At 39.0% G+C, this 22,334-nt stretch overlaps 1 protein-coding gene across 1 annotated transcript; it reads left to right on the forward strand.

Annotated features, from left to right (window-relative positions):
• The first annotated feature begins 1,740 nt into the window (after positions 1-1,740).
• On the forward strand, positions 1,741-21,612 carry crispld2 (cysteine-rich secretory protein LCCL domain containing 2). The gene is made up of 15 exons (XM_084110439.1): positions 1,741-1,874; positions 4,175-4,509; positions 7,899-8,017; positions 8,361-8,493; positions 11,283-11,398; positions 11,779-11,879; positions 14,163-14,330; positions 14,503-14,563; positions 14,653-14,719; positions 14,811-14,941; positions 15,055-15,098; positions 15,730-15,802; positions 15,910-15,985; positions 18,089-18,219; positions 19,946-21,612. The coding sequence occupies exons 2-15, from the start codon at positions 4,255-4,257 to the stop codon at positions 19,995-19,997; spliced, it is 1,527 nt and encodes a 508-aa protein (XP_083966565.1). The 5' UTR covers positions 1,741-1,874; positions 4,175-4,254; the 3' UTR covers positions 19,998-21,612.
• Positions 21,613-22,334: the final 722 nt, after the last annotated feature.

A 22,334-nucleotide genomic window follows, 5' to 3' on the forward strand; every position in this document is an offset into this window, starting at 1 on the left:
GGGGCTTTGGAGCGGACTCCTGGGCTGGATAGCAGTGTGTGGCCCAAACACACAAGATGGCCATCGCCGTTACAGGGAGTACTATTGACGGTCGAAGAACCTCTGGGACCCTCAAATGAGATACCACCACAGAGATGCCAGCAGTTCTCACCGATATCAGTGGTGTGTCCTCCAAACTTTAAGCCAGTCTCAAACGACGAGGGACTGCCCTGGTAGTTGCAGATGCAACTTTCATGACGGCTGGAGACTCTGATGTGGCATCCATGACGGCCGGAGACTCTGGTAAAACAATCAGGCATGATGACTCCAGGCAGAGAGTAATGGGAAGTGTAGTCCAGGACAGAATGACAGTGGTCTGGGGAGGAGTGCCCTCTGGGGGATATGCAGGGCACTCCAAATGGTGATCGTGACAGATGAAAAGAATGTTTAAAACAATAGCATTTATTTGAAACAGAAGTCTTAACATTACAAATGCCTTTAATGTCACTTTTGATCAATTTAATACATCCCATTTGTTTGTGTATAGTAAAACATATCTGCAACATTTATCAAGTTCACGGTTAATTGTGCGTGCATTTATTAATCATGATACTAAAATCATAATAAAGTAGGCTATACTTTGTACAAAAAAATTAGATGAGCCCAGAATATGAACGCAACGTGTTTAATTACACGTTAAGCATTTTCCTCCCATAAAAAACCCTCATAAGAACACTTCATGTTGCTTAATGCAGATTAGACTGTTATGTCATATTATGTCGAAATAACGAGTTATTATGTTGAAATAACGAGTTATTATGTCGAAATAACGAGCTATTATGTCGCAAAAACGAGTTATTATGTCGAAATAACAGATATTATGTCGAAAATAACGACTTATTATGTCGAATTAACTAGATATTATGTCGAAATAATTACTTATTATGTCGAAATAATTACTTATTATGTCGAAATAATTACTTATTATGTCGAAATAACAAGATAAGTTTTCTTTTTTTTCCTTTTTTTCTTCACCTTGCAGTTCAGGGCTTCCATATAATACAGCCTGAATGTAATTGTTTCCAGAAATTATTTTTGGGGGTGCTATTGGGGAGCTTTGTTCTTTCTTGGGGGTGCTGAAGCACCTGCTAGCCCCTCCCTAGGACTGTTGTGGAGTTGTACTTGGTTTTACTTGTGTTGTTTTGATGTTTTGTTTGTTTTCATTACTGTGCAGCACTTTGTGACTCTTCTGTCTGTGAAAGGTGCTATACAAATAAATTTTACTTACTTACTTACTAGCGCTGCCCATGTCCCTAAAATAAAAAGTATTAATTTCTTTAAATATGTATTTATATAAAGCCTGTATTTATATTACACCTGTATTTATTATCTTATATATATATAAGGGAATTAAAATATTAATTAACAGCAGGTTACCACACATAATAGTGCAAAGTATAAAAAAATAAAAGCTGGAGCAAAATAATATTTGATAAATATTTGTAAGCATTTATAAAACCATTAATGTATTGACAGAACTAATGACAAATTACAAAACGATAACTCGTCGACAAACATTCTGCTGTCGTGTGGTGTTGAGTAATCCTCTGTGTCTCTGGAGGTAGTTTGAGATGATTTATGTTCTTTGCGTTTTCATCTCGACATCGTTCGTCAGAGCGATGGAGTTTCGCCAAGAACACAGCCTTCTTCAGCCTCCCCCTCCTCTCCTCCTCTATAAAAGGAGCTGAGCTGCTTCCACAGAGTCAGTCAGAGTCCACAGCTGCCAAACGGCCTCAACTACTCACACTTGTTTGACTTTCAAGGAAAATACTCCAGCCGCAAAACACTGAGCTGCAGCAACCTCTGGAGTAGCTCGTGGAGAAGATTCAGACTAGGTAAACTATGTTTTTTACTTTTTATCATATAAAAGATAGATCACAGAGAGAGTTATATTTACATAGGCATTCTTGATTAATTGCATTTAGGTGCATTTAGTGAATTAAAGTTCAGTATCAAGAGAGGAGCTTTTTTCTCCTTTTTTGGTAATGAACCATTGATAGTCAGTGTTTATCAGCATATAGATAAGAGCTCAGGTGATGAGTATCAAAATGCAATTTGAGCATGATTTTGGACATTAGTTGCACTCATTGCCAAACTGGAAAATGTGCATGTGGTTCGACTGTCATGCTGTCATAACAATCTCTTGCCATTTTAAACTTTAATATTTGTGCAAAGCGCAATGTGCACAAACCGAAAAGCATTTTGCCTTATAAAGTGCAGATGGACCACCTGCCAATGTTTATGTGGACTAGGTGCCCGGTTGGCATTTTCCTGGCTGCTCTGTCTGTCATGGTAGTATAAAAATCCAGGAGAGGGATGAGCAGAACTGAATGTGAACTAGAGAGAAAGAAAGGGAGGCAGCTGGAACTGAAGCAGTGCCTGTGTTTACTCAGACTTGGTGTTGGATGTCAAGGCTCTGCAGAGAAAGTGAGAAAGTGTGAGAAGTAAAAATGAGAGAGATTTGGATCGTTCTATAAATCCTGATAAGCAGGACAATTCTGGGGCTTGGTGTTTCATGTGTTTGGCTCATCTGCATTTAGATGTGTGGGGCTGGAGGTGGCCACTTTTCTCTTCCATCTCCTCCAATAAATAACCCTAATTCACTTGCTCTTCGCTCCCATTCTTGCACCTCCTCCAGTCGCTGTCCAATCGAGGACAATTCCATTCCCAGAGAAAGTCAGTCTAGGATAGAGAAGAATCTGCTTTGATAAATGTGTGAGTGAAACCACTGCTGAGTGTGGATTTATTCCTCTCCTTATTGCTAATGAATTATCCTTTGTCCCACTGTCACCTCAGGATATTAATGAGTTTAATAAACAAAGTTCAGCGTATGGATGGATGCTGAACATGCATAGATCAAACAGACCTGCTGGTCCATCCAACTAACAAATCTAATCAAAGGAGATCAGGCTTAGTAGTTTGGTCTTTTGAGTAGTGATGAAAGATTACAATGGGTTTTTGTTATGGAGGGGCTTTGATAGTTTTCACTGTAATGATGAGACCTTTGGCTTAACATGTCCAAACTGAGGCGAACTGACTATGACAAACAATGAACATTCTTCAAATTAGAGCAAAACTATTCATTTAATGTGGATCAATGTGGGCCATTTCATTATCTCACGTGTGAGTGCTGCTCCAGTGAGGATAGATGGCAAATTTCATCTGAGCAAGTTATGGCAATTCAGCAGAAAGAAAAAGGTTGAATTCTGTTTATCAAAAACTCCTGTCTGTCATATTTCTGCCAGAAAGACCCGGGAGGCAAAATAACATAACAAGTATGCACTTATTAACAGCCCAGCAAGCAAGTATTATGATATAAAGTTCTTTGGCGTAGCTCGCAATCTGAGGAATCTGCATTTCCTCCCTGAAGACGAAGGCAGGGGCGCAGCCGACCCTCTGGGAGGTATGGGAAGGGACCATCCTGGTGGTGGTGGGGAAGGTGGAGGTGAATGTAGGCATCAGCATCTGCGAACTCAGACATGTGGAAGAACCGATCTTTTATACTACAAGTATTAGAACACGATTGGATAGATGAGAAGGTAATAAGTGACGTAACAATTGAGTCTTCCCAGCAGAACTTATGCTAAAGCTTTCATTTCACAGCACCATCATAAGAAACCAACAATGAATTGTCTCTTTTAGGACCATTAAGATGTTTTGCATTTTGACATTATTTTCATATTCTTAAGTGCAATTCTTATTACTTTAATTAAATCAAGAATTTGCCCTCTCGAAGTAATATCACAGTGAATCTTATTTATCTTAAAATTGTGCTTGCTTTAGGCTAAATTACCTGTTTACTGATTTGGTTGTGAAATGTAACCTGGACATGTTTTTGTTAGATTCAGCTAATGGATAAGCAGAGTTTAAACAAAGGAGCAGTTACTGCAAAACATGGATGGATATGTAGTTCCAGAATAGCAACTCAGATTATGTTGTTATTGGGTTCATCTGTTTGTGGTGTATGTTTAGTCAGGATGCAATAAGAGTGACTAATGAAGCCAATTTTGCAAATTCCTCTTTGAAGCACTAATTTCTGTTTTTGAGTAAACACATGGACATGTGTTTACTATCCATCGTTTTCTCCAACAACTTTCCCAACACTTATCCTCATGGAAACCATATTTCCTTCCAGATTTTCCAGAACAGAGCACTGAAGACCAGCTCACACAAGGCAGTCTACTGTGATCCGACCCTGAAAGCATCAACGCTGCCATGAACAGTCTCGTTTCCATCGCCCTGATATTCCTGGGTGCCAGCTTGTCTGCTTCCCTCTTCCTTCCCGACTCCCTGGAGCTGATGCAGTTAATGCAACGCTACCAGGATGAGCTGGAACCCAACAGCACAAAAGCTGAAGTGCCTGTGCGCACTCGCAGAGCCATCAAGTGGACGGACAGGGAGGAGATCCTGCAACTGCACAACAAGCTGAGAGGAGAGGTGTACCCGACTTCCTCCAACATGGAGTACATGGTGAGAATGTCATTTTACTCACATCCAACTTTATTATGATTTACTGTAACATCAAAGGTCTGTACAGAGACACTAAAATTAACTGAGCTGAAAACTCAGAAGGTTCTGTTCCAAAACCTAGGGAGTTACCTATCTAGAAAGCATTTTAACGCCATCATACGTGTGCGGCAGACACTAAGATTGTTTCAAAAGGTAGGCAATAACATTATGCTGACATCTAAGTGCCTTATTTTGACTAAAGAGACACTGAGATGAAAACCTCAGAATGTGACAAGCTGTACATTTTTACCAACGATGGCAGATTTATTCTTGATATTCATTAATTAATAAATACCATCAATTAAAAATAGTTCAATCTATTTTAAAATGCATTATTTTACCCAACATTTCTGTGTGCGCTATGTATTACCTTGTGAAAATGAAGTACATGTAAGCATACAAAGCGCAATTAAGCACACTTCTTTTTCCCCAAGGGTTGTTACGCTTATTTATTCTCTGTTCCCTGCTGACAGATCCAGCATAAACAAGCATGAATTCCATATTGGTCCAAGCAGTATTATGCTCATTAGCCCTGGTATAGTAGCTGGTGTACCAGCATAGTCATGCTGTTCTCAAACAAAATTGGGCTGGAATAGCTGGTCCAGCAAACTGGGGACCAGCAAACCAGCGTCTCATGCTGATTCCAGCATACATTTTTCAGCAGGGTTAGCTTAGCAACATGCTAACATTAGATCCTATTAGTTTGTCTAGTTTCCCAGTGCTGTCTGTGCATATGAAGAGTGTATCAAAGCCGTCACTAATGAGGTTCTATTTCAGTTAGTATGCTGCTTTAGAATATAACTGTCAATGTAGACAGCAAGACAGTTCAGCAAAGGTATTTTTATGTCGACCACACAGCTGTACAAAACCAACACTCGGTTCTGCATTAATGACCCTGGTTTATACTAATTGCGTTTTGTGTTAGCATCAGTCATCTTTTTTTCTGGTGCAGTAAATATCTTTAGGTTTGCTTAGGGGCCAAATACAGGCTTCATGGGGAGAGACGTTGCTTTTACAAGTGTAATCTTGTCTGGAAAAGATGAACTCACTGGGATGCAGAGCAGTCAGCGTGGTGTGGTGCCTTTTTACTGTGGAGACAATTGCACTGCTGCTTATAGCCGCCGGCTGAGACAGGAGTCACGACACAGGTAGAAAACAGAGCCAAAGATTAGTGACATTCCTGGAACAGATATGAGGCTTCAGTTATGTGACAAAAATGGCAGGTACTGTATGCTGCCTTGAAATCGCACGTGTCAAAGGGATTCCCTTTGTTTGTCCCTACGTTTTCGGACACTTAACTGCATTTTAAATGCAATTAAATGAAAATGTATTATGGTTTTCATTTATATTAAATGCAGTTAGTTGAACTTAAGAGTGTTTTTTGACCCACTTAAGTAGGACTACAACATTATATGCAAGTTTATTTGTTACTTCTATTGTCTTTGAAATATGGGTAATTCTTGCCTAATATGGTTAATCATTGCCTTGAATTCTTGGTTTATTCTTGCTTATTTATTGGGAAAATCTTATTAAAGCCAATTTGAATGTCATTTACTTTAAATATATTTGTAATAACACATCTGTAATGATGGTGTAATTTCAAATGTATTAACTATAAATATATATAACACACTACAGTTAAAATTATAATAAAATATTTTACATGTGCTTTAGTATCTTTGTCAAAACATCAAAATAAGTGTGTTAAGAAACATAGTCATGAAAATGTACTCTAAGTACACTTAAGCGGCCTTTTATTTAATATTATATTATCTACAGGTATAGTTTAAAAAATAATACACTTTTAAGATTTGAAGTACGTTACAAGTGCACATTCAATACATTTAAGTGCACTTCTATTTCACAAATTATAGTTCACCCAAAAATGACAATTCTGTCACCATTTACTCGCGGCCATGTTGTTCCAAGCCTGTACAATTCTTCCTGTGGAACACAAAATAATTTTTTTTAAAGTTCCAGTTAGAAGTAATGCTGACCTACCAAAAGCTTGGTTATGTTGTACCAGTAGATGATACTCCTACACTGTTACACAACCTATATCATTTATTTATTTAATGAATAATATTTTTCATAAAGCTAATTGCAAAGGTGAGACATTGGCTTTACATTAGCTGTATTCTGACAAAGACTGACTCAGTTTGAAGGCCTTATGCTGCCTTCATGTGCAATCGGAAATGTTCTAATTCTCACTTCTGAAGTTATGTACGAGCTCGTCACAATCAAGTGCTTTGTTGTTGGAAAGAACAGGAATCATGGAAGACATCAGGTTTATTATTGCCTATTTATTGGGAAAATCGTATTATAGCCAAAATGATATTTAGTGTCCCATTCATTGACAACCATATAAACATTCACAGAGCTATCTAGATTGTCAGAATTTAAAATACAGGTTAATTTCACTGTATAAAACATACAATATGCATGATTATGATTATTCTCGGGGACTTGGGTATTAAAATGATCCCAGAGCTTCCCCGTGGTAAATATGACTTGAGAGGGCATTCATGTCCAATTTTTAACTAGGAAACTCATGTTTACGATAATTTCGATAGCACAAGATGGCAGCATTAATTGTATGCCATTGCAAAGTATTGTAGGAAATTGAGTTTTAAAAACTTTTTCGTAGGAAACGCTTTAATCATAGGTGTTCTGGGGACCTACTGAGAGCACAGCCTTGCTTTATTACTCTGCCCTGTGTACCTTTGCATATGGCACATTGAAAGTGAATGTAATGTTGATGTAGTGAGTTTTTAAGGTAAAGATACAAAGAGAAAGGCCTTATGGTTAATGTAGTTGGGTTGATGCCTTTGAGAAAGACAGGAGTCTACCACAAGCAGGGGTTTCAGAACCGCTGCCAAGCCTCAGCGAACAAGTAAGGGTTTCAGAAATGTGGCTTAGTCCCAAACAGCACCTTTAGAACTGAGGTTACAGAATGTGTGAGTGTTTGTGCCCATAATGCAGTTGGAAATTTACTGAGAGTTCCTCAGAGGTGAAGAACCCTGTTCTGTGGGGCGAAGTGAGTCCTCTTTCCCTACAGGTGGAGAAATAAGCTGGGGAAATTTGTCTCATTTAACCCTGATTGCTGGGGATTTACAATGGATGTGAGCCAAGCTCTGATGTGCGTGCATGTAACCAATATTTTAGTTGTATTGGGCCTGATTCCCAGTCCTATATTGAAGATGAAGAGTGAGAGGAAGGCAAAGGGAATTATCTTGGAATAAAACTCAGCATGTTCAGTATTTTGTTAAAGTCTCAGTGCAAACATATGAGAATTATGAATCTGTTGTGTTCTGCTGGGAGTTTGATTTAGCTTGTGTGTGTATGACCAGGTTTGGGATGATGAACTGGAGAAGTCGGCAACCTACTGGGCGGAACAATGCCAGTGGGAACATGGACCTCAAGACCTTCTGAAGTCCATCGGGCAGAACCTTGCAGTGCACTGGGGAAGGTATGAGTACACACACATTTACAAAGATCGTATTAGTCTGTTCCTGTATCATAACCGGTTGTGCAAGGTGCTACTAATGGCCACAGTCATGTAAAACATGGATATATTAGAATATTTGAATTTTAAAATTGTGATTTCAGGCCTGAAAAAGTCTCTAGAGATTGAAATTGTTCATTCAGATCTGGGGACATACTTTATTTTCAACATTTTGCCAAAATTGTTGCTGCATACCCCTCTGACACTGGGTAGTTGCGCCCCTGCTATTAGGCCACGACTGCCCCTTGTTTAAGTAGTGGTGTGATACTCATAATCATATGAAATAATTGTGTCTCTTTCCTGATAGGTACCGCTCTCCTGCCTACCATGTGCAGGCCTGGTACGATGAGGTGAAGGACTACACCTACCCTTACCCGCATGAGTGCAACCCGTGGTGCCCTGAGCGCTGCTCTGGACCCATGTGCACCCACTACACACAAGTGAGTGAGAAAGATTAGTTAGCTGACAATTATCCCAGTGGGACTAAACAACATGACCTTGTTTATGATTTTAAAACTCGCGTGCGAAGGTGTGCACTTGCTAGCTTGAGTTTACTCCTCACCAGCGGTGTCTAATAAGTAGCATGTGTGACCTGCATTAAAATAGAAGTACCATTGAAAACAGCATATGGAGTGCAGCCTTGACCACTGGTGTTCATTAACCTGGCACAGAACAGTGTCTTGTATCACACATGTAATATATAATGGCCCCAAAATGTATTTGGACACCTAAGCGAGTCCTAAAAATGCTTTTGTAAATTAATCTTAAAAGGACAATTACACCCGAAAATGAAACATGAATAAGTTTTGTCCATCCATTGACAGTCCATTGAGGTTATTTCTCATGCACCAAGCATGTAATGTATGAGATTCTGATGCTCTATGTATATTTGTTGATCAATGCTTATACGTTAATTATATCTGTCCATCATATAAAGTGATTGCATCTCTTCAGACTTGGATTAAACCGCTCAATTCATATACGATTTCTTATTGCCAAATTTTTGATTTTCATTGGAGGGACAGAAATCTCTCAGGTTTCATTAAAAATATCTTCATTTGCATTTCGAAGATGCATGAAAGTCTGAGTTTGGACGACATGAGGGCACTTGACAAATTTTTCATTTTGGGGTGAATTTTTTGGGAATTATCCCTTGTAGTGTCCAAATACTATTTAGACTCACTGTAGGTACTTATAAGTAACCAGTGGTTTGCTGCAGCCCTCATTCTGTTTCATTCTACACTTCTTAACAGCTTATTATCCCTTTTTCTTTAAATGATGGCATTTGAAAAAGAATGTTGATACTGTCAAAACATATTGAACATGCCAGATCAAGCAGATAAAATGCACAAAGAAAAGAAAAGTAGGAAAGAGAGGCAAACCAAAGTCTGAGAGAGAATAACAGAGAAAATTGAGAATGAAAATAATGATAAAAAAATAAAACAAGAAAGAGAGAGGGGTTGGGCAATGGTCTCATGTCCTCTCAGACTTTACTTCACTGGAATGAGTTTGTCCCACATTCTCTCAGCTTGCTGGCCCTCAAAAAGCAGGTCACCAGCATCTGGAAAGCGTTCCTTGACTCCTGAATCATTTTCCTGTTTGACCTGAATTCTTTTGAAGATGCAGAGTCGTAGGGGATCCGTGCCAAATCCACGCAGCAATTCTCCTTGTTTTCTGCTCCTCTCTCACGTGCTGTGCAAGGGCCCCTCAATCTTCTCTCTGCCAAACGATCCATCAGGGATAAACCTGAGTTTGTGTTTTTTGAGACTGATTAGTTTGCTGTATCATTGTCCCATGGCCGACACCGTCTGTGGCCTCTTTTTTGCCCCCGTACAGGAAGTGCATTCCCGAGGGAGCATTGAGACGTGTTCCCTCGGGTTATGCTCGACGGGGTTGGATGCAGCCCCACTACGGTTTAACTGTATGTATAAAAAAAAAGGCCTGACTAAGCACTTCCCTTTCATTTCACAGCCAAATGGTTTGGCTCGTGCTGCAGGACTGTACCCGGTGAACTCTATTGTGTTTAAGCGAATCAGCTTGGGCCTTGACCACAACTCAATGGGCTGCACGCAGGCATTACTTTGTTTGTGTGGATAAGAGTGGATGAAGGGAAGGATCACACACGTTTTTCAGGAAACTGGCCCGGTCACACTTGAGGTGCTTCTCCTTCCGCCCTTCAGTGCAGAATGAAAGAGGGCAGTCTCTATTCATGGCCCCTGTGGCCCCATCAATCTTCTACTGCTGCCCCAGAACGGAGACCGATTCCTGTTAGGGAACACTTCCTCCTCTGGTCTGGGGGGAGCTGATATGGATGTCTTTTTTATTCTTTCAACACCAACAACAGCAAAGAGATCTGCATCTTTTGTGCATACTTAACCTTTTTTTTTGGGCCCACTTTATATTAGGTTTCTTTAACTACTATGTAATTACGACAATAATAACAATTGTTTGGTACAAAGAACTTATTGTGTTCTTGTTGTATTGCAAAACACATTTGCTGCTATTGAGGTGGGATACGGGTAAGGTTAGGGACTGGTTCACTGGTATGGGTAGGTTTAAGAGTGGGTTAATGGGTAGGGGTAGGTGTGTAATATCTACAAATATTAATTACAGATGTAATTACCTGGAGGTATTTGTAAAAAATAAGTAGGTTACACTATTTTAAGGTGTCTGTGTTACAATTTTATTATACACTCAAGTACTGAGTAATAATAATTAACTACATGTACTTACTATAGGGGTAGGTTTAGGATGAGTGTTTGATTTAGGGTTAATTGCATGTAATTATGCATAATTTATAGTTATTACTACAGTAACTACATGTAGCATGTAACAATGACACTGTAAAATAAATTGTTACCCATAAGTACTATGTACAAATGTATGTACAAAAGTGCATGGTATCAAATGATTAGTTTAAATGTTATAGTAGTTAAAGACACTTAATATAAACATGTTGTATATGGTTGCTTACTAGCTGAAGTCAAAAGAGCTCTAGACTTGGCTTGGGTCCATCCTCAGTGTAAGTCTATTGGATTTTTTTTTTTTTTTTTTTTTTTACTGATGAAAATTGGAATTACAAGATCGCTTACAAAATAAATAACACAGTTCTCTTCAACAAGCCAGATTATTTGAGGCCATCATTGCTTCAACTTACATTTCAAGGTTCAATATTAGGAATATTGAATACAAACATCACTAATACTACTGTATTTTTCTTTGTTTGCAGCTGGTCTGGGCCACAACCAATCGTGTTGGCTGTGCTGTACACATGTGTCCACGTATGGACGTGTGGGGAGAGCTCTGGGAGAACTCTATCTATCTCGTCTGCAACTACTCGCCAAAGTAAGACCAGTAACTGTGCTGTTTCTGCTGACGTTTATTCACTTAACACCAGATGGCTAATCACTATTCCTGATGATTATCCTGTATGGAACAAAACTTTTTTTAAGCAAATATTCCATCCTTCAAAACATAGAGGCTATAAGCAAAGTTTTATCCTTTGGAAAATGGAAAGGTAAATGAAGGATTTTTGGAAAGGAAAACATTGACAGAATATGCTATTCTTTTCCAAGCTAATGATTTAATTTGGCAGCTGGGGTTTGTTTTCCTAAATCAGTCCTGAGATCCGTGAGAGTGTGTGATAATGTGTTTTGAGTGCTCAGTCAAATGTGCAGATTTTGCAGTAATTTCCAAACTCATGCTGAACCTGTGCCCTCTTCTAGGGGAAACTGGATCGGGGAAGCCCCGTACCAACATGGCCGCCCCTGCTCCCAGTGTCCACCAAGCTATGGAGGAGGCTGCAGAGACAACCTCTGTTACAAAGGTGAGGATGATGAATGAGGATAGAAGAATGATTACAAAGGTGTAACCAGTAACAGCTCCTGACCATATATTTTGGTAGGGCAGATTCTGGGTCTTAGTGGCAGTTTATGATAAACATTTTGTAAGCTTTATATTGTAATTGCTGAACACAAGCAGAACACTTTTGGCAGAGGTTGCGTTATTCAACCTCAAACATGAAACAAACAGAATATATATATATATATATATATATATATATATATATATATATATATATATATATATATATATATATATATATATATATATATATATATATATATATATATATATATTACATGAGCATATTATACTTTCAATAATTTGAAACGCTACTCTACATTGGAAGAACAGACAATACCAACTAGTTACTGACCTGATGCAGACTAATATACACATAGCTGAAGCCAATTGATATCATCTTGGTCTGGAGCGAGGTTTACATAACGTAAAATAAGCGGGGCAGTCTGAAATCTGCCCCAATGGCTCTCTATGAGAGACCGCTGCAGTTCCATTTTTCACCACATATTTACATTGGAAAATTGTGGGGCGCTGTAGAGCTGAGGAGGACTCAGGCACTCGCTGCCCTGATAATACATTCATAATACAACATGCCTGCCGAAGACATACGTTAAAGGCACACTCCACCTCTGGAAAGATGAATGTGTATTTAAATTGGGTCATTTATGTAGAAGAAATGTGAAATTATTTTTGAATTTGGAGCCTTCTAGACTGAGAAAAGCCAGGAAATTTATTTTTGGCTCATGTGGATGAAAGACAACAACTCCCAGAATGCACTTGCTTCGCTGCTCTACGAGGCCACTCCCAAGCCACGCCTACCGGTTAGAGAGCAGTTGTAAACAATAAAGCTAAGCTAAGTTACTAGTAGTCTCCATGAGTCTGCCCGGGTTTTTGAGATCACATATCGCACAAAATGTCCGGGATTCGGCTTTTGCGTTCTACAGTCGCCATTCATTGTGTTTACTGTGGCGAGCAGGACGAGGCAAGGGCCGCGGGAGAACGACGCGAGGCCGGTGGCGTGATTACTGATGAGCGACACCTGTGAGACGCACTGGTCTCGTATCTCTCACGGAGGAGCGTGTATTTTCTTAGCAATGGTAAAACGCACATCAACCGATCACGCCACCGGCCTCGCGTCTTTCTCCCGCGGCCCTAGCCTCGTCCTGCTCGCCATAGTAAACATGATGAATGGCGACTGTAGAACGCAAAAGCCGGTGGTGTGATTACTGATGAGCGGCGCCTGTGAGACGCGCCAGTCTCGTGGGCTATCTCTCATTGAGGAGCGGGTATTTTCTTAGCAATGGTAAAACGCACATCAACCGATCACTTGTTTAGCGTTCATGTAAACACTACATTCAGATTCACCAATCGGAATGAATTCAGTTAGATTGAAACAAAAGGTGTGCATGTAAACAATGAATGGCGACCGTAGAAAGCAAAGCCGAATCCCAGACATTTTGGACGATCTCGACGGCCGGACATGCAGGTTTCTGCCGGTGAAATCAAACGCACTGGCACTGATCTGTGATAGGTCTGTTAGCGCATTAGGTCCAACCCCCTATGGGCGGGTTTGAAAGGGTGGGAACTAGTGCTTGTAGTCTTAACAGAAATCCCCCCCTCTTACACTTCCTCCTACAATGACGCAAAATGACGATTTTTGCGTCATTGTAGGAGGAAGTGTAAAGAGGTAAATACAGATTTCTCTCGTCTCAGGGGAAAATGAGAAAATGTTGCACGACCATTCAATAGTATGACTTGGTTTCTAACATTGCAAAGCTTAATGCAAATGGGTGGAGTGTTCCTTTAAATTTGTATATATATCCTGCTCACTTTTTGACTTAAAATAGTCTATGCAATAACATATTTGTTAGAGATTTCTGAACACATTTACAACTTATCATTGGTTCAGTTTATATAGGGGTCTATGGCCCTGTTTACACCTGGTATTAAGATGCGTTTTGTTTGATCAGATTACAAGTAGGCGAGGGAGACACATTCCCGTTTACACCTGTTAAAATCCATCTCACATTCAACCACTGCTGTCCTGATGGGGTCTATGGGCAGGTAAATGTATGGGCAATTTACATATGAACACCAGAGACATACGGAGAGAAGAAGCTCAAAACGTTTTCGACCTCGTTTACACCTGTATTTAGCGTCGTCCACTTGTGATCCGATCGACCAAAACGCATCTTAATACCAGGTGTAAAGATTGAAATCTAATTTTTGAGTTTTTTGTTTTTAGGAGTCCCTGAACGTCACGAGTCTCCAGATATGAATGAGGTGGAGAAGCCTCAGGAGCCGATACAGCCTCAAACTACGCCAACTAAGCCTCAGTCCAAGCCTTTCTCCCCTAAAAAACCTGTAAATGCCAATCCTTCCTCACCCAAGACTACAAGAAATACCTATCTAGGTTAGTGTGAATAATATTACTTGAAATTATAAAACAACTGAATAATTATTAAATAATTAATAATAATAATAATTTAACAATTATTAGCATTTATTATATTTTAAAACCATTCAAATAATATAACTTTAGTAATAATGTACATTTATCTAAAGTATTCATTTTTGCCTTTCAGCCCAAATTATTAAGTGTGAGACAAAAATGAGGGACAAATGTAAAGGTGCAACCTGCAATAGGTCAGTCTGAATGAATTAAACGTTTCTTGAAGATTTTAATAGATGATAAGTTCTGAAAATTTACTGGTGGTCTTTTTCTTCTTTCATAGGTACAACTGCCCAGCCAACTGTGTAAATAAGAAGGGGAAAGTGTGGGGAACGCTGTACTATGATGTTGTAAGTGTTACTCTGAGATTTCACATGGTCCTGTTGTTGATGATGAAGTTCGATTTCTTTAATAACTCTTTTTTTCTTCCTGTTATTGTAGCAATCAAGTATTTGCCGTGCTGCAATCCACTATGGAGTAATTGACAACAATGGAGGCCTTGTTGACGTCACAAGAAAAGACAGCTTCCCGTTCTTTGTAAAGGCAACCAAGAATGGCGTAGAGTCATTCAGGTAGTTTGAATGTTATGATGATATAGTCATTTCAATTAAGTTTGTCCACAATTAATTATCCACATTGATAGTTATCTAATCTGTGTTCTGTGATTTTTTTCGTTTGTTTGTAGTAAATACAAACCTGGCAATGCATTTATGGTGTCAAAAGTGGAAGGTGAGGATTTTACTGTTTTATCTTAATAATTCTTGTGTAAATGCAAATATTCTCATTGATCTTATAATTGTTTCAGCATGCAATCTACAAACTACAAATGTGTAATTACTAGTAAATTTAAACACATGACATACAAGTTTTAATAGAAATTACATTTAAGTATATTTTAGTTTACCATAAATACTTGTCAGTACATTCAGCAGTAGACCATATTTCAAAGTCAATAGAATTATGAAATTCCATATAAAGATGTACTACTTAAGTGGGTCAAAAACACTTTTAAGTTCAACTAATTGCATTTAATTTAAATTTAAACAATTATGACTTCAGCTGAAATGTATCATTTTCCTGTTATCACTGTAAAGCTGATTTGAAACAATCTGTATTGTATAAAGCGCAATATACATAAAGGTGACTTGACTTAAAAGTATACTAAAGTGTATTATTATGTGAAGGCAAATATTATAATTGATCTATTGATTGATAGTATTATATGAATGTAATTATTATATTTATAACATACTGTATATTGTAATCCATATATTAATATTATTTTATTAATAATAATAAACATTTCATTATCTTTGAGAGAAGGTCTGGTTCACCAATGATGTATTTTCCTCCTTTTTAGAGCAAACAATAGACTGCTACACGACAGTGGCAGAGATTTGTCCCTTCAAGACGTCCACCTCTCATTGTCCAAGGTACAGTTCAAAGAATTGTTATACTCACCATATAGATTACACTCTATAATAGGTCATCTGGAAGAACTTTCTAATGCACCTTACCAGTTTCACCTCTATCTCATCAGAGTGTTCTGCCAAGCTAACTGCATAAACGAACCTTCATATTGGGCTCCAGTGGTCGGCAGCAACATCTACGCTGATGTGAGTACCCGCTTCTGTCCGTGAGCGTTACAGGGCTGAGACATGGGAAATGAGGGAGAACAGGCGTTCGTAGTCAAGCACTTATGGGGCTAAAGTGAGCGTGCTACTCTTGTGGTGAGGGTCGACCGCGGGAATTGTCTGTGTGAGTCTTAAGGGAGTTGTTGGTAGAGGTGGGCTCCATTGTCGCCACTAATTTATCTCCCAGAGTGCAGACTGACCACAGAGCAGCAGCTGTGAGAGTGGAGCTGGAGAGCAGCTCTCTTACACTGACTCATGCATGCCTGAGGTCAGGTCTTGGCCTTATGGAACACTTAACTGTTTAGGGAACAGCTTAGACAGTGTAAGTTCACTCTATGTACATAATCATTGTATCTCCTTCTGTAAACATATGCTAAGAAACATTTGGTTATTAAAAGGTTTGGGGGATTTGTGTCTCAAGGATGTATCTCAAGCTGTCTAGTATGGCAGCTCGAGCACCTTTGAGCCTAAAGCCCAATTTATACTTCTGCGTCGAACTTACGCCGTAGCTACGTCGTAGGCTGTGTGTATCGCGCGTACCCTGACGTGCACCTCTCCAAAAATGTAACAACGCGTCAACTCTACGCGGACGCAAGCGCTGTGATTGGTCTGCTAGGACCGCTCCCTCGGGTTTCACATGCTCCCTCTGCGCGCGTGAACGCGTACAACGACGCAGAAGTAACAATGAAAACCAACGCGTTGCCTACAGCGTAGAGGCTCCGGCGTAGGTCCGACGCAGAAGTATAAATTGGCCTTAAGCCTCTCGCCAAATCCAAAGATTGTCAATAAATTTCATTCTCAAAGTGGTCCTGACTGAAATATAGTTATTCACTGATAACTTCAAACAGCTTCTCTCTAGCAAACATTCAGAAAACCCTGTGACCGGATCATTGAATCTGTGAGATGAACTTGAAAATTGTCCAATTTGTGAATGAACAAGTGAAATAGATCAGCTAGATTCATTGAAAAGATGACATTTACATTTGCAACAATTCAGTGATTTCTTACTTAAACTTAAGATTCTCTGCAATCTGGATAATTCGCTTCTCTCACATGTCTTTTTCTCACCGGAGAAGAGACCTGGCCTGGCTGTTTAGTGGTGTGTGAACTCAAATGAACTTGCCTTTTGGCCTTGTTGCGGCCACATTCCTCTGTAAAAGCTGAGCATTTGTCGAGCTGGCCTCAGATCAGAGCACGCTCTTCAGCAAGCACTAATTAACCCTCATTATACAGTGGTTTGGACTTGGTCATTTGTAAAGGTAGCCTTTGATTGAAAGTGCACTTATAATGCATGAGCAATTGGATGAGTATTATAAGATAATGCCACCCAGACAAGTGCGATGAGCTGTGCACATTCATTACTTTAAACCGGGGTAATCTCTAGGGTCATACTGAAGTGTTTAGTGGACAGAAGCAGACAGAATTGAACCTACGGTTCCAGGTTAAAAGAATAAAAACTGTAGGTACATGAAGTTCCAGAGAGTTCATACACACACTGAAGCTGCTAGGCGTCTGGCCAACTTGCCTTTTCTGGAGCTCTTGAGCTCTGGCCTTGCTGGTGTGTGTACTGTAGACCTCGAAGTGATGTCATTTGTCTAGGCTCCTTTAGACTGTTTACATCTCAAGGACTGTGGAATTGAGAGTGAAAAACATAGCTGCACAGTGCTATGGCAAGCATCACTATTACTGTTGCTCGTACTTGCAACTCTGGTCCAGTTTTTTTGCTTTGATTTACAGAAGTATTGACACCAGTTGCAAAAAAGTCTGAGCAATCTGAAGATTTTGGCAGTTTGTGTTGACAGATTTCACAGAAGTTGCGTAGTGTATAATGGGCACATACTCTCTGTGAAATCCTGTTATCTGAGCTGATTTTAGAACACGCATTGTTGGTCTTTCAAAAACATCAAAAACTCCAAAAATTCCAAACTTTGACCGGCAGTGTATGTAGTATATAACACGTGCAAGTGTGTGCTTTGAGGAAGCATGATATCAATCAACGGAACTAATAATGAAGCCTCTCTGTGAGAGAATGGCACAGGAGAGCATGCCGACTAAAAGAATACGCTTTTGTCTCTTCATGTCCAGGGCTCCAGTATCTGCCGAGCTGCTATCCACGCTGGAGTGATCAAAGCCGGCGGGGGATATGTGGACCTCCTGGCTCTGGATAAGAGGAAAAGTTACACCGGGACCATGAAGAATGGCATCCAGTCCGAGAGGTACACGTCCTGTATCTCGCTTCACCTCTGCTCTGGTTTCTTCCCTTTGCTTTCTCTCAGTAACTCAATTCAGCGGTCAAAAGCCATGATGGGCCAAATCTGCCTGTGGCACGTTAGTGGTTAAAGAGTAATGGTGTGGTTTCTCATCGAGGATGGACCACACAGGGACTCTTTGCTTATTCTCCAATGCTGCGCGCAAAGTGCTTAAATCGACAAAATCGGCTCCAGTGTAATGAAATCTAACACCATCATCGAAGGAATCGATCCTCGCCTCTTAAACGGTTGCCCTTGACCGGCCTATAAACTGAGCATAGTAAAGCCATTCACTGACAGCTTGGATAGATTTTCTCCTCACCGCACGCGATTCATATGATGCAATCTAGGGGAAATGGGGGGCAGCCCGTCGTGAGAACTTTATTAACAGGGAAGTATTCACATGCTCTCCATATTACCATTGGATGGAAAAGTTGTTGGTGTCTGACTCAGTGGTCCCGGTCAAGGATAATTACAGCACATCTGATGCCAACGAAGCAACATGTCCAATACACCAGCACCTGAAGGCCAATCCATTTATGAATAAATGAAAAGGCCAAGGCCAAGGCCAGGCCAGGCCAGGCCAAGAACAGTAGTCAATAATGGCTGCTGGAAGAAAACTGAATGGAACCACAGCACGAGACGAGCACTGAGCCAGTGTTAATGTCATGGTTTCCAGAGCTAATCTGAATCTAGCGGGTACGCGAATCGTTGTAGTCGATTAGAGGGCATTGACACTCTTGAATTGAACATCTACAAGAGTTAAGATGATGATCAGACCAAGCTGAATTCTTATCGTTTGCTTTCTGACTGTCCTTCCTTGTGAAAAAGAAGTGTGCTTCATTTCAATGAATGTGCACTTCAGATCTTAAAAGTACATTTTTAAAATCTGTACTTGCAGATAATATTAATGAAATAAAACGCCACTTAAGTGTACTTAAAGATGACTGTTTCTCACACTTTCAAAAGGTGCACTTTGTAATAATGTCAAATGAAAGGTTTTATTTTAAAATACATTTGAAATATTAGACATTACATGTGAAGTAAACATTTTTAACGGTACTAAATTGCAACTTTATAATTTATCATATTTCAAAGACAATAGAAGTACTTATGAATTCACATATAAAGATGTACTTAAAGAATGAAAAAAAATGAAAATTCTGTCATTATTTACTCTCCCTCAAGTTGTTGCAAACCTGTATGGATTTATTTCACAAAAGAAGACATTTTGAAGAATGTCGGTACGGCTCCCATTGACTTCTATAGTATGGAAATAAAATACTATGGAAGTCAATGGGGCCCATCAACTGATTGGTTCCCAACATTCTTCAAAATGTCTTCTTTTGTGTTCAGCAGAAGAAATTAAGTCATACATGTTTGGAACAACATGAGGGTGAGTAAATGATGACAGAATTTAAATTTTTGGGTGAACTATCCCATTAAGTCCTACTTTTGGGGATCAAAAAATCCCTCTAAAATTCAGATAATTGCATTTACAGTAATATAAACTTAAACTACACTTTTCATTTAATAACACTTAACATTTTTATCAAATTAAGTGTCCATTCAGTTAGCACTTAAGCATATTTTTAAAAATATGTTGCACAAGGGCCTATTCATAAAGTAGCATGTATTGTGTTTTTTTTAAAATAGTTTGTTAACTGTTTCTTTCTCTGTCTCTGTCTTGCAGTAAAACCAATACAGAAGGTGGTTCGTTCCGTGTCTTCGCTGTTAGAGAGTGAGACGCCACTGATGGGACACAAAAGATTTGCTCTCGAAAGACGACGGAAGTGGAATACAACCCCTTCCATCTTTCTCTGACTTTTGGAGGAAAGAGCCATTTAAAGAAAACCAAAGTCTTCTCAAACTATTTCAATCGATGGGCTTCCAAAGGTTTTATATACAATTGTGAATAATATTTTGACCACACATGCAACTCTTAACAAAATGCAGTGTGGTAGGAATGGTATTTTAACAGCAGTGCTGGTTTAAATCGTTGTTTTTTTTTTAATCAAATAAGTCCGTTTTATTTTTTGGATTATATTCTATTAGTTTTGAATACATGCAAAATCTCTCATTTCCATACAAAATGAATATTGATTACACTGTATTTAATCTGTACAGTTTTTAAAAAAATGTTTTGCTTTATTTCAAATCAGTTTTTTTGGAAGACAGAGCAGGAATACATTGTGCAACATTCACCACACACCTTTTTTTTTTGCGGTTTTGCTTTGAGAATTATTTTTCGAATTCAATTTATCAGTAGGGGAAAAAAACCTCAGTCATGAACCAAACCAACCATTTCCAAGATGAATCACAACATTACAAATACGTAAATATAAATGTCTCAAAGGCTTATTGTTAAAATCAATTTCCCTGTAAAGAAAATGAATGGGAATTTTACTTCCTGACTGTTGCGCTCTATAGCGATAGTAGTTGAGTGTGTACAATACAGTAGTGTGGATCTGTTGGACCTGGACTGGGCAAATAGATGCTATGCAGAGAAATGGGAAAGAAAAGGAGGCAGAACTCCAAGCAAAAGAGAACTTCCCTTCATAATGCATGTGAGCCTTCCAGAGTCAACACTACTCGTCATTATGGTAAAGGTGCAAAAACATTGAAACAGTGTGCAGTCCTGGGAGAATTCAGCATCACTGAGTGCATGTTTAGGCTCATCTTTCATTATGGCACCTTAATTTTTGTTATTTATTATTATGCGTCCTTCAATCCCTGCTCAGAACTGCAAATTAAGTAGAACAGAACCAAATATTTATGAATGTGACACATGATATGTGCTCACTTGAGAATCAAATGTCAACCCAGAGTCCGATTTCATTGGAAGTTTAACTTATTTTTTATTTCTCAAGTGAACAGTGGCGGCTGAACATCGATTTGTTTAAACCACTTTTATACTGCAACATTATAAAAAGGTACTTACGCTGAAAGCATGTAAAGTCATACCTCTGAGAGGAAAGAGACTGCGGTCTACAGTATGTCTTATCTAAATGCATATTTCTTAGTTGTATAGTGTTCAGAGTCCAGGATTCAGACTAAATATAGATGTTCTTATATGGAATATGGGCCGAGGAGCATATTACTTTTGTACTTTTCACCTACTTTTATTTGACTTTTTTCACTTTCTTGAATTGGTTACCTCAGTGCAGCAATATATTTGAGTATGATGTTTGTACAGTCTTTAAAAATAGTTCATGTAAATATTCAGATTTGTGCTTTGTTTTCAGTATTGTCAGTATTGTAAGAGGATGACAGTGTATGTCCTCGGTTTCTTTTTAAAGCTAGAAGATAATTGTTTTTTGCACAAATTGAAAATAAGGCTATAAAAAACTATGATACTAAGATTGTGTCTGTCTTTTGCTTCAGAAAAAAATGTATTTAGGTCACTGGACTTTTTTTAAATACTGTCCAATAAACAGGATATGTTGAGAATCATCAAAAACTCCCCTAGACCACACAAGCACTGGTCGACTCTTCATACTCCATTGACACTTCATACTGTCTCTTTCAAGTGTACAAAGAATAGTGGGAGTTTACACATCACAGATATTTCGATATAAATGATTTAGACTTCAGTCGGGGTGATCGATGTTATAAAATGAATTCTTGGTACGAATACTTGAAAGCAAGTACTTTGTTGGAAGAGAGCAAGACTGAACGAGGCCTGTCCAAAATCTGAGACAAACAGTTCTCAGAGAGAGTGGCAGTTTGGTTCTTTGCCAGAACACATTCTTACTGAACAGTTTATAAAACAGGTTGTCTAAGCGCATGGAGATGCATGTTTTATGTCACGCTCCGGCCTGGTGCAGGAAGTGCAACATGTTCCTGGATCAACATCTTTGTTCATCCTGGAACAATAATCAACCAATCAGATTTGAGGGACAAGTCTACAGTTTACGTCAAGTTTAGGCTTACAACCAGGGTTAGAGCTTCTATATCAGTGTTATTCACTTATCATTCCCCTCATAGGGATAAGTTAAGGGTCGGGTTAGGTTTAGAGATAGGGATATGGTTAGGATTAAATTTTCAGACAGGAATGTTGTTCCAGGATCAACAAAATATGC

The sequence above is a fragment of the Abramis brama genome (assembly GCF_963993115.1).
Source record: "Abramis brama genome assembly, chromosome: 3".
Taxonomy (NCBI): domain Eukaryota; kingdom Metazoa; phylum Chordata; class Actinopteri; order Cypriniformes; family Leuciscidae; genus Abramis; species Abramis brama.

Excerpts from the sequence above, each read along its gene's own strand:
- crispld2 (XM_084110439.1), top strand. The coding sequence starts at position 4,255 with ATGAACAGTCTCGTTTCCATCGCCCTGATATTCCTGGGTGCCAGCTTG. Across the intron at positions 14,564-14,652 it reads AAAGGTGCAACCTGCAATAG|GTACAACTGCCCAGCCAACT; the intron begins GTCAGTCTGAAT and ends CTTCTTTCATAG. Across the intron at positions 18,220-19,945 it reads AATGGCATCCAGTCCGAGAG|TAAAACCAATACAGAAGGTG; the intron begins GTACACGTCCTG and ends TCTGTCTTGCAG.